The following is a 13,190-nucleotide window of genomic DNA, read 5'->3' as shown; positions in this document are numbered from 1 at the left end:
TCCAGATGCATTTGAGATATCAAAAAAGTACTCCAGAGTGTTGTTCAGCATGGGGGTGAGTAGAAAATGAAGGCTAATCGTGTTTTGGGTGTACTATTCCTTTAAAGTCCATGTATCTGCAATGCTGAGGGACCGCTTCTCTCTTCCGGGCACAGATTTTTTTCAGATATCTGCTAATTAGAAATTATGTTCAAATTAACATCCCGAACTTCTCTCCCAGAAGAAGATAAGTTATGCAGAATGCTGTTGGGCTCCCCAGAATTAAAAAGATAATTTCAAGCTTTGTTGGCATCTTTGCAGAGGGAATCAATTTTGCCACAGACTCTCTGAGGGCTGCATGGGAGGAGGAGCTGGGCTTGCAGATTGGTAGTTAGGTCTGGGAGGAGGGTCTTGGGATTTGGTCATGCTCTATTGATGTAAAGCACCAGTTAATTCAGTTCAAGGTGTTTCACAGACTCCACTATTCAAAAACAAAATTGCATAGAATATTCCCATCAATATCTCCAAAATGTGATAGATGTAAATCTGCCGATGGCTCCTTGACTCTTCTGTTCTGGTCATGCCTCAAGCTCTTTCATTATTGGTGCGACATTTTCAAAAAGTGTATAAGTGCACCTTGATTCCGAACCCTCAGATTGCATTGTTTGGACAATCTCCCTCACTGAGGAACTGCAGCATTTCTATGCAAATGACTGTGGATTATGGAATTGTAATCGCAAAGAAAGTTGAAAGAAAATATTAAGATTGTGGAAAACTGTCAAGGTTCCTCGGTTTAAAATGTGGATAAGCGATTTTACTGAGATTTTTCATTTGGAAAAACTGCGGTATGACGTTAATGGCTCCACTTATAAGTTCTGTAGTATCTGGCAGTTGGTTTAGGACCATATTTCTCACTCTAAGACTGATCATAACAGCCGTATGCCACCTGCGCCTTCATAGATATATAGTACTATCCTAAAGCATAAATGGTAATCAGCGCAGTGCAACCGTTATTTAGATTGTCTTGTCTGGCTTGTTTTCATTTTTTTTAAATTAATTAATAATTTTTTTTTCTCTTCCTGTCTTTCTCTCTTCTCTTTCACTCTGTTATTGAAGGCTTTTTTGTTAGTTTTGTATTATTACTATTGTTGTATTGGTAAGAGTTTTTTTTTCTTCTAAGACCATAATTTTTTAAATATATGTATGCTTTACACTCGGGTGTGTAGTTTTTGTATGTTGCACTTTGAAATCTTAATAAACATATATTAAAAAAAAAAAGGAAAAAAAAAAGTTAATGTATCTTTTTGTAATTTTGTGTTTTTGTTTTTTGTCATTCGTCTCTCAGCCATGAACTCTGATGTTTGACTTACAGATAAAGGACATATCACCAACTCATATCAGCAATGAAAGCCAAACAAATACCTTATCTTACTCTTCTGCTCCATCATCTTCAGTCATTTAGTCCAAGGACAAACATATGTGTGTATGTTGGGACCTTTGTGTTGCATTGAGAGGTCAAGGTAGGGGGGGGGTGTGTGTGTTTATATCTGTGGTCATTCAGGGGCCAAGTTAGGGTGAAAATAGTTTTTTGCTTGTTCTATCTTAGTTCTTCAAAACAACATCCCACAGCTTCATGCAAACAAACTTGCAATGACCTTTAGCTGAACACCCACCCCAACACACACACACACACACACACACATACTCGTTCTATGATATATATAGTGAGGACCATGTGTTGACTCCCATTGACTCCCATTGATTTTCAGTAATTTTCAACCCTTCCTATGGCCTAACCCTAAAACTAACCCTAGCCATTACCAATGCATACTTCACTCTAACCCTAACCTTAGCCCTAAACCTAACCATTAGCAAAATAGTTTGTAAGAACCAGCAAAATGTCCTCACTTTGAAACATCAATTGGGAAAATGGTCCTCACTCTGAGGGCTAGACAGGAACACACATACACACACAGTTAAGATGTATAGTAATGCAGTAACACTCTGCAAACAGGGAACATGTTTGGTCTTCTTGTCCTCCCACATACTAACATGAGAAGCAAATCTCTGTATGTTTATACAAACACTAGACAGACACATGTATCACAAGGTTTGTAGTCATCAATCTAAAGAGGAAGAACTGCGTTAAGATGCTCCTTTGTTTTTAGTTAAGGAAGAATATCGAAAAACATATATTGTAAATACTTTTCCTCTAGATTATGTTAGAATTAAACCACTTAGAATTTTTTGCCGATGGGGTTTTTAACATTTTTTTTTTAGATACAAAAGTATGTCATGGTGGTTTTTATATTTTATTTATTTTTTTAGCAACTTCATGAGACAGAAATAGTGAAATAAACTTTAAACGCACTAATACATTTAAAACTCAAGTTAAACTTCAATGAAACAAAGCCACAATGGGGCAAAAAATAGTTAATCAGCCACTTATTGTACAGGTTTCCTTACTTTGAAAGGATAGAGATGTCTGGGATTTTTAACACAGGTGCAGAACTATAATCAAGGAAGTCACATTGTAGGATTTTTAAAGATTTTATTTATAAATTATGTTGTAAAAAGTGGTCACCTACAAACAAGCAAGACATCTGGCCTTCCCAGGCCTCTTACTACTTTTTTAAGAAGTTCCTCTATTCTCCACTGGTTACCTGTTTAATTTAATTGTATAAAAACACCTGTCCACAGCCTCAAACACTCAGACTACAAACTCAATAATGGCAAAGATATGTAGAGACGCTGTAAAGGAAATTATAGATCTGCACTATGCTGGGAAGAATAAATCTAGAGTAGGCAAGCAGGTTGGCTTGAAAAAAAAAATCAACTTTGGGAGCAAGGCATCTTAGGCCATTGATAATCTCTCTTGATTTGGGGCCCCATGCCAGATCTCATGCTACTGGGTGAAAATTATCACGAGAACAATGAGAAAGAATTTCAGAATTACAGGGAGGGACATGATAAATGGGCTGCAGAGATCTGGGACCCAAGAAACAAAGGTTACCATCAGTAACACTCTACGCTGAGAGCATAGGGATGATCCAGAAGATGACTGGGAGAATATTGTGTTGTCAAAGGAAAACAAAGTAGAACTTTTTGGAATAACTGAAAGAGAAAGAAGATGCTGAGTTGCATCCAAAGAGCCCCATACCTACTGTGAAGCATGAAGGTGGAGACATGATGCTTTGGGTCTGTTTGAGAGAGGAAGACTGATCCCTGTTATGGGATGAATGAATCCATGTATCTATGGATTCCTCTTTCAGAGCACTGAAGATGTAACCTGGCTGGGTCTTCCAGCAGGACAATGTTCCCAAATACACCGATACACAATGAAGGAGCAGCACCATCACTGCTATAGTGGAAATCTGCATGATCTAGATCTCCATAAAACCAGCTACAGTGTGAGCAAACCTGGTGAAGACTAGCACCAAATGTTAGACCTCTGTCTTTAAAACAAAGGCGGTTCTATAAAACATTTCGCAAAACTTTTATTGACCAAATCCTTATTTTCCTCCATGATTTACAGATAAATTCTTTAAAGATTCAAATAGGATTTATTGGATATTTTATTTTATCTCCTGTAGTTGAAGTGTATCAATGAAAATGACAAACCTCTTATCTTTTTAAGTAGAACTTGAGTAGTCAGTGGCTGACTAAATATTTTGCTCCACTGTAAGGAAAAAGTTAATTTAAAAACTGATCCCTGAGGGAACATATAATCCAATCAAGGCAGCCAGTGGCAGTCAGGGTTTGTGCTTCAGTTAAATTGTAAAAAGCAAGTATTCTACCTAAAAGACAGAAAACATTTCCCTTTAAGATGGTTAATTTCTTTTACAATGTAAAACAAACGTATTAACACTGTGTAAAGATCTAACAAACCTTCTTTAATCAGAATCAAGAAAATCTTCATGTCTTCATATAAGGTAATGACTTCTTTTCTTTAATGAATCATTTTTAGTTTTAGTTTTCTTTCTAAATATTTTTTTCCTTATTTAAATTCAAAAAGCCTGGCAACTAAAAACATATAGTCTACCATATTTCTTGGGCGTCTTTGTAGTTGCTGAGAACGGCCTCATCCTCCTTCGTCTCCATTTTGGATCCAATTTCACGTCCGTTCTATTCTGTTTATCTGACAGTTTGCTGAAAATATGAATGGTTGAAGCAACTGAGAACTGCATTTTACAAAAAAAAAAAGACATCACTAGGGCTGAAACCATTAATCAGACGGTCATTAATCAATTATTAATTGCGAAATTGAAACAAATGGTTACCTAGAGTAATTTGTTGATAGAATAACCAAAAACCTGTACAAATATAAACAACATTAAAAGTCTATTTAACACACATTTATGTCTGTATATTTGCTAGGCTTTTTCCATTTACAATTCATTTATAATAGCAACAAAAGCCTTTTTTGACATTGCAAATCTTCATTGCAATACATAATTTATTAAAAGAATCAACAGCTGCAGCCCCATATGTCACTATATCATTTCCAGTAGTAAAGATTTACCTTGCAGTAAAAAAATCCATAAATATATAAAAAAGGTGCAACTCTGCCACCTAGTGTTGTTGATTCTGGATGCTGATGAGCCAGAACAGTTAATATTTGTCAGACAAAATAACGGCGTGATTTTCCATTGACCTGTTTGTTGCTTGTGTTGTTCCAGTTGTTGAGGAGTACAGCCAGATAGAAGAGAGGCCTGGTTTCTTATCTTAAAACCTTTTTTTTTTTTTTTTTTAAACAGGCAGGCGTTGCATTACAGTGGAACAGAAAAAAGGCACATCACCAGAAACTTGTTCTACAATGCTGTTTATCAATACTGCAAACTAAAAACAGGCAGCAAAGGGAAACATGAGGCACTGAAAGGAGAGAGAGAAAAAAAGCCCATCTGGACTTACAAAATAAGTTGATTCAGGCGTTCATTTTATGTACAACTTTTAGACAGCTGCTTAAGATCTCTTTATTTTTATCATCCAAAAAGAAAAATGTTTTTTTTCCAAATAAGTAGAAAATGTCTCAACACTCAAACAGTCCAAGTTGCTGAGATCTGTAATGAAAATATATACAAAAAAGTCAAAAGGTTTGAGCAATTCCACAGAAACAGAGCTTGTACTATAGGAAAAAAAAAACAGAACATCCAAAAGGCAAAGCTGAAGCACTTCTATTCTGCAGCCTTTTTGAGTTGTAGCTCAGTGCCATGAATAAATCTATTCATTTGTCAATGCTTCCATGCTGCAGCTTTCAGTGCAGATTCACATTCACAAGCCAACATTGTCCAGTATGAACATCTTCAGCTGAGAGATAGATCTCTTGACCACATCGCTAAGCTGATGCCTTCTGTTTATTTTAAATCAGCCATGATGATCCCCTCAGGGGGTTTTGGGGCCAGAGACACCGGGGGGCTCCTGTGGTTCTGTTTGCTCAGATGATGCAGAGTTCAGACTTGAGGTGTTCTCCTCTTTCCCATCCAAGGAGAGAAATTCATGAACAGCAGTCTCTATTTGAGGCCTGAAGGTGTGGTTCATCTTGGGGTCCACGACCTGAGTAATAATCCTGTCCACACCAGACTCCAGCATTCCTGATCTGAGAGAAATCAGTAGGATTTAGTCAGACATCTTTTGAAATCTGCTGCACTTTGTACATTTTCTTGATACAATCTACTAAAATCCTTTGGACATGCCCTGTCAGTCTGGGATCAAAACCACACCCAGGCTCGGACTGGTAATCTGTGATACCGGGCATTTGCCCGGTGGGCTGGTCCAAACGTCAGCGTGCGAGGGCCGACCCTCCTAAATCATACCTGCTCCATCACTTACTCTCCGGCCGAAGCTCCTAAATGAGACAGTAAATAACTCAAGGAACTCAAGAAATGTCAGTTACCTAAGTGATGCATGCAGTATATATAGCCCTTCCTTGTCATGCACATCCTATTGACGGTTGGCATATGGTGTCATTTTCCATTTCTTCAAACTGTAAAATCTTTGCAACTAAACTAAATTTTAATAAAACTAAAATGCTTTATTTAAACCAAACTACAATGTTCATCTTATATTTGGTGAATTTATGTTCAAATATTTTGCAAAAATATGTTGCAGTGCATGATGGGGTTTGGCATCTAAAGGCTAACGTTTCCTATCTTGCGTGCATTGTTGCCAGGTTGGGATGTTTCTCAATCTGGTAGTTTAGGATGGCCGTCTATGGGAAAAAAATGTTTTTCTTTAGATTTATGGCCTAAGAGATCAATAGACTTTTGTTTTGTTTCAAATTGGGCGATATTTCGATTATCCAGGCGGTTTATGAAAATTTTTTGGGCTGGAAAACGTGATTTAGTGACATCTGGCAACTCTGCTGAAGTAGTGAGTGGCGCTGGTCCATGGGAATACGGATGCTACAATTATATTTTCATTTTAGTCACATTTGAGACAAGAGCGGTCTACTGTACTTCAATTTTTTTTCCCGTGGGGTGGGGGTCCATATGTGGGCCCGTTTAGATAGAAAATCGCCAGGGCCGAATATCGTTCCCGGTCCGAGCTTGACCACACCTATCCTTCCACCCATTCAGAGCACTTTTCTGTCTTTTTCATGTTTAGCTATTTTTGTATTCAAAAAACTAATACAACTTTTTAGGACCTTTAAAGCGTATAACAAAAACAAAAAACAGCTGTTTTCCTGTATTAAAAAAACAACAACAACAAATAACTAACATTTATCTAATACAAAAAAGCTTTTTAAATTAGACATTTAAAATCAGATATCCACTCTACCATTAAGCTAAAACTGTCTGTAACTACAAAGCCTTTAAGCATGACCCACTTTTGGATTCTGCTGCTAATATCTTTGAAATTAATAATCCAAATAACCATATTTTCCAGACTATAGAGCGCACCTCACTATAAGCCGAACCCTCAAAGCTTTTTAAAAAAACTGGAAACATATAAGCCGCAGCAGGCTGTATGCCGCTCATACCTTCTGAACTTTCTCTATCTATTTCAAATAATAAACAGTTTTTTGTTTCCTTCTTTTGCTTGGTGCCCCAATGGAAAAAACAAACAAAACAAAAAACCACTGACTTCACCGTGGCCGCCACTGATGTTTGTGATGCTGCAGCTGTAAAGAAAAGCTTTGATGTAATATTTGCTTCATTTTCAGGAGCCATTTGACTGAAAGTCTGCATGCCCATTATTAGGCCAATCACAGCAATCGTTAGGTAAGCTTTACCTTTCAGATTAAACCTAAAGTTTCTGTGATAACTCTATTTTTGCAAGAGGAAAAAAAAAATACAAGAAATGTATTAATTTGGCTTCCTTCCTGAATTGATTCTGTTTTGGTGCTTTGTTCTATTTTGATACAATTGTTATTAATTAAGACTGGTGCATTTCCCCTTCTACTAGTAACAGAACAACTACAACAACTGTGTTTTCTTGTTTCTAACTGTAGCTAAAGAGAATTTGGAAAAAGTCTAGAAGTCAGAACTTTAATATGAGAAGAAGATGCACTGTAAAAAAAAAAAAAAAAGCAATACCCTGAAACATAAAAAACAACTTTATTTAGGTTAAAGGAGTTTGCAATAGGTTTATATCCCTTAAGAACTCAACAATAAAGTTCTCAATGTGTTTTTCCAACAATAAAACTACAGTGCATAATTTTTAAAGGCTGGAGAATCGGTGGCAGAAAGGAGAGATACATTTTTAAGCGTTTTGTCTAATTATTGAGTAATTAAACAATAATTTTGCAGGAAGGCTTAATATTTGCAGATAGTTGATGATGAGATGCATGAGGGGATTGTTCTGTAAAACTCACTGAACAACACTTTGTCTGAGTCCGTTCCTCATCTGGTTCTTGTTGATGGACGGGTTCCAGTCCTGCGTACTGAGGTGCGAAGACACAAAGTTGTCAACTTTTTGCCGCAGGTTCTGGTAGGCGGGCTGGAAAAGGTAACAAAGGTGCGTCAGAATTGGCAAAAAAAAAAACAAACAAAAAAAACAACGAAAAAAGGGCTAAACGAAAACGATGTTATTATCAAACTGGGTTCGTGTTTTTGACGCACTACCGTTCTAACAAAGCAGCTGTCTAGAGAGGAAAAGCAGAGTACCTTCGTGTCGACATCAGCTAAACAGTCCCTGCGGAATTCATCGAAAAGCCCTCGGTTCTTTAAATGCTCCACAATCATGGCGATAAGCTGCGGGTCTCCCGGTGGAAGGTTGGCCGGGTTAATGTTCATGTTACCGCTGTTCTCCGCCATTACTGACCCGACTGTTATTTACCTGTTAACAAGCTAGCTGAACTGTTCCTGTCAGCGCCTGGCGTCCAGCAAAGTGGGCGCTCGACTAATATCTCGGGATGAACCGTTGGTGGGTGGAGCCATTTTACCTCTTTGGTAGCAGTTTGCAGCTTGTACCGATAGGTAGATACAAGAGTATAAATCGAACGTCTTAATTTTTTGTGCGCATGCGCATTACGAATCTGACCCCGGAAACGTTTCATTCAAGCGTCGTCGCGCAATGAGCACCAACGAATACGGGGAGTAAAAATACTGCAAGTTTGGCAGTAAAACGTTTCATAAACACTACTAGTCCTTACAGCAGAGCAAACACTGAGTTGTATCAGTGACGGAGGGGAAGAATATCTTCTTTTTGGCAACAACCGTAGTGAAGAGTGCCTGGCCATTTGTTTTTAAAGGTAACGTTAGCAATTTCGGCTAATCTGATTTGTGTTTTCTCTCATTGATCTTAAACAAGTGGGTGAAAAATCCAAATATCGATTAATTTATAGTAATTTACCTTATTGGAAAGGGATAGTTTGGCCTTTAATATAGATATTTTTTGTATGAGGCCTAATTTAATTAAGTTACGTTATAGTAGCTGACGGATCTTCAGTTTGTGTGTAAATGTCTGTTTTGCTTAACCGGGAGAGGCTTAATTTCATATTTTCTCACCTAGTTTATAAAAAAATGGTATTTTCTTCCCTGAAACAATCAAATTAATCAAATATTAGAAAAAACGTCAACTAATAAATTGACGATTTATTTCATTTATCAATTAATCGTTAAATTGACCATAGAATTTGTAAAATATCCCACTTAGAGCAGTAACTATAACGAGATTGTAAAAAAAATGTATAAAAACATTTAGCATTTAAGATAAAAAAAAATTTTGTATGCCAATTTGCTCTATCTACTCCTTAAGTGGAAAAATTTTAGTTTTACCTTATTTAATGTCGTAAAAAATCTATAAAGAATCTTTGTCTACCTGTTTATTAATCGATTAATCAAAAAATAATCAACAGATTAATCAATTTGCAAAATAATAATTAGTTGCAGCCCTACATATTTTATTCTAATCATCTCCACCTAGACAGATGTGAAAGAAAGTGTATAAATTTTCTTTCGTATTAATCTCTCAGTAACATTAATTTACCATTTTGTCCATTTAAATCAAACATTTCCCTTTCTTGTTTCAGATGAGCGGCGAGTCAGATGCCAATAAGGAGTTTATGGAGCAGCTGCGAATGCAGCAGCTCTATGGGCAGAGGAAAGACGACGGCACAGATCCATACACATACACTGACCCAGTGGATGGGACTGTGTATGACTGGGACCATGAAAAAAAAGCCTGGTTTCCTAAAGTACTGCCTGATTTTTTTAAATCTTTATTTCCAAATATTGTGTTGGGAATTAAAAATGTCTATGTGTTTGACTGTTTTAGTCTTTAATATAAGTAATTTTTATTGCTTTTTTTCAGTATAGAGAGTACTATTTCAGTCTCCTAAAAGTTTAATGCGATATGAGCCCAATTTGTTTAGGCTGGTATGAGAGCTAATCCATTCAGTCTCCTTGAGATGCTCATATTTATACAAGAGTTTATAACTGAAACTAATCACAATATGAAAATACTTTGATTTAACCACAGATTTTTATTGCAATCCTTTAGAAACTGATATCAGATAAGTGATTCCAAATCTAAAAGCAGTATATGGTCACATCTTTTTGTTAATCGTAGAAGGTTTAAAGAAATGTTTTACATCTGGTTTCTTTCTTAATGCTAAGTGGGCCTGCCATGTATCTTTAGATAACAGAGGACTTCATCGCAGCCTACCAGGCAAACTACGGCTTCACTCAGGAAGGAAATCCGGATGCAAACAACACGGCGCAGAGCAGCTCCCAACCTGCCGCTCCTGAACCAAACAGCAAGCCGCCAGAGAAGGAGAAATCATTCGATCCTGTTTTGAAACCTGGCCCAGAGCAGCCGGAGACTCCTGTTAAAGAAGCAAAGCAGAAAGCAGATAAAAGGAAAGCAGAAGCAGGTATAAACACCAGAGTTTTTCGGCTATCAGTGAGACAAAACTGTTGGAATGTTGTTTGCATCCTAACAGTGTTATAAGAGCTTTTAATAGAAATAATTTTCCCATTCCTTGTGTTGACAGGATGGTTTGATATTGAAGAGGACAAAAACACAAATGTCTATGTATCTGGTTGGTAGTTTGAAATAAAGAGCAGCTAACTTTGTTTACTTTGTCTCACTTTATGTCTCTAACCTTCCTCCCTTTTTCTTCTTCATGCTGCTCAGGTCTGCCACCTGATATCAGCTCCGACGAGTTTGTTGAGCTGATGTCCAAGTGCGGTATCGTGATGCGTGACCCCATCACTGAAGAGTATAAAGTGAAACTCTACAAGGATAAAGATGGTAATCTGAAAGGTGACGGCCTCTGCTGTTATCTGAAGGTTAGTTTGTCTTTCCTCTTGCATTAATAAAACCTTAGATGGTGGCTTAGTTTAGTTTAGACTATGTGTAGTTTTTGCACACTACACGTTTGCTGGGAGCTACGGCAACAGCTGATTCACCAGCGTCAATAACCGACCCTATATGCAATTTAAAAATAAGGGTTTGTGCTTTCTTCACCGAACACGACCGCTCATTCACACTAGATATAGATGCACTTTTGCCATCTTCTGGCCGTTTTTGGTATTGGATTTTCAAAAGTCAAATTAGGTCTTCAATCATTCATGCAATCTCTGATCCCATGCCTCCACACCCTCCTGGCATGGCTTGAAAATACACACACCCACACACATGCATAAGTTTAGTCTCAGGATGTTTTTTTTGTTTTGTTTTTTTTTTGCTTTAATCCTTGAGGTATGTGCATGCCTGGCTGTTGAAACGTGCAATTCTCAATAAAACCTCACACTGATTAAGAAAACTGGTTAAAATCGGGTCAACATCTGCATACTTCATGAAAAGCTGTTGTTGACATTTTAAACCTGTGGGAAGACTTTTCAAAGCTAATTTTACAGTCAGTTGATGTACTAACCAAAAAAATCGATTTAAACACCAATGTATCCTATAGTATAGTATGTAGCACAACATTAGTGTGGTTATCTCGGAGTTAGCCATCGACATTGTGTCTAACGTTAGAAAGTAGAGTAAATAGAAAGTAATTCACTGTGAAATGTCAACGAAGTAATTCTTAAGTGGATGATGCTTTTGTTTTTGTTTTTATTGCTTCTATTTCTCATTTGAAAAATTCATGGGCTGAAATATATGTGCTGAAGCTCTGTGGTGTTATTAAACTGGTTCATTCATTTAGCTGTATTATAGATCTGTCAGATTTAAAGGCTAATGCACAGACACAGCTTAAAAGTATATGCCATCATAGAAAAATACTACAGCATTAACAGACAGGTACTCGTAATTCTGTCTTGATGTGAAATCTTGAAATTCTTGTAATATGTAATTACGACAACATTGCCATCAATACATGTCTATTATATATAAATAATCAATTTATCATTTTTTTAAATCTGTATTATTGTGTTCCATTAACACATTAATTGAGTTGTGATTGATTTGTATAATATGTTATATTACATGATTTATATACTTCATTGACTTCATACTGACTATGCAATGTGATGTCCTTTTTTTTCATTATCATAAGTTACACTAATTTCAAATGTTTTCTTGTTAGCTTTCTGACATCACTGCTGCCAAGCAAACATGAATGATGCACATTCCATAACTAGATATAGTGACTTATTATCACAATGTTTTTTTTTTATCACTGCTGCTTACCTTATCAAGGCTGCACCTTAAAAAATGAAATTATTATTATTTCTTTTTGTTTACTCTTGTGTATGCAAGATGACAAAATAAATCCAAAGCCACTAATGGTCACTGAGGGTCTACCAGTTAAATACAAGAAGGACTTTTTAGCAGTTTCCTTAAATAGAATAATAAGTAATAATAATAATGATAAATAATAATTTAATTTTATTTATCTCACATTGGAGAAATTTACCTCTGCATTTAATCCATCCCCTCTGGCAGCAGTGGGCTGCCATCGTGCAGTGCCAGGTGAGTAGTGTGGGGTTAAGGGTTTTGCTTAGCGACTCAGAGTGGCAGATTGTGGGAGTGGGGCTCCAACACAGAACCTCAGGATTCCAAGCTGTATGCCTAGCTCTATATAGACAATGAAACCTTGAAAATACTTAAAGTTCTTATTGTTTTTAAATTTTGTATCATTTAAAAAAAGGATTTCTGTTAATATTTATTCTAAACCTTTTTATTGTTTACTTTTTTAATCTTAACAGAACCTAACTGAAGAGATAGTAATGGTTTATAAGTTTCTTAAAGTTGCATTTAGGAGACACAGAAAACTAAGTGGATTTCCATCTGATTTTAACAGGCTGCTCCTTCCAGGGTTCCCGGGGGCCCTTAAAAGGCCTTAATTGGTATTAAAATGTCTTAAATCAGTCTTTCGTAGGTCTTAACTTTTAAAACATCATAAATAGGATTATTTTTATTATGATTTATTTTTGTAATCTAAATAAAACGTTAAAATTGATTTATAAAAAAAAAATAAAAATGGCTCGCCATTATTGGTTGCGTCCCGAAAGCGGAACCAATAAAAGCGTTGTTACGGCTGGGACATTTGGGAGATGCAACATTAACTTTTTGTAATATGAGCAGTGTAAATGTAACGAAAAATGGCTTCAGCCAAAAGTTTTCTCCATGCCTAAAACCAGGGAACATACATGAGGCACAGTGGATTTTGTGCAAGAAGTGATTCAAGCTCGGAACGATGGGAATTAAGGCAGTGGAGTCGCACATGCGAAGCACGAAACACAAAGCATCAAAATCGAGTTACGGAGAAACAGGCAGTATTTCTCGGTTTTGTTCCACCCTTGTCTCTGCAACGCCTC

General features: G+C 36.6%; 2 protein-coding genes across 2 annotated transcripts in view; one reads left to right on the top strand and one right to left on the bottom strand.

Moving 5' to 3' along the window:
• Positions 1 to 8,319, bottom strand: part of LOC107084183 — a 30,717-nt gene extending 22,398 nt beyond the window's left edge. The window contains exons 1-3 of the mRNA XM_015373894.1: positions 8,085 to 8,319; positions 7,793 to 7,917; positions 5,365 to 5,575 (exon numbers count right to left, since the gene is read on the bottom strand). Coding sequence (XP_015229380.1) covers positions 5,365 to 5,575; positions 7,793 to 7,917; positions 8,085 to 8,234 — 486 coding nt within the window. The 5' untranslated portion in view covers positions 8,235 to 8,319. The remainder of the gene's footprint in view (positions 1 to 5,364; positions 5,576 to 7,792; positions 7,918 to 8,084) is intronic.
• A 163-nt stretch (positions 8,320 to 8,482) lies between these two features.
• htatsf1 (HIV-1 Tat specific factor 1) overlaps positions 8,483 to 13,190 on the top strand; it is a 7,973-nt gene continuing 3,265 nt past the window's right edge. The window contains exons 1-5 of the mRNA XM_015373879.1: positions 8,483 to 8,671; positions 9,452 to 9,616; positions 10,060 to 10,294; positions 10,415 to 10,462; positions 10,558 to 10,712. Of these exons, the coding sequence (XP_015229365.1) occupies positions 9,452 to 9,616; positions 10,060 to 10,294; positions 10,415 to 10,462; positions 10,558 to 10,712 (603 nt within the window). The 5' untranslated portion in view covers positions 8,483 to 8,671. The remainder of the gene's footprint in view (positions 8,672 to 9,451; positions 9,617 to 10,059; positions 10,295 to 10,414; positions 10,463 to 10,557; positions 10,713 to 13,190) is intronic.

The sequence above is a fragment of the Cyprinodon variegatus genome, unplaced genomic scaffold (genome assembly GCF_000732505.1).
Source record: "Cyprinodon variegatus isolate N-32 unplaced genomic scaffold, C_variegatus-1.0 Scaffold94, whole genome shotgun sequence".
In the NCBI taxonomy this organism is placed as follows: domain Eukaryota; kingdom Metazoa; phylum Chordata; class Actinopteri; order Cyprinodontiformes; family Cyprinodontidae; genus Cyprinodon; species Cyprinodon variegatus.
Note: the sequence above shows the minus strand (reverse complement) of the source record. Positions and strands in the feature narration are given on the sequence as shown.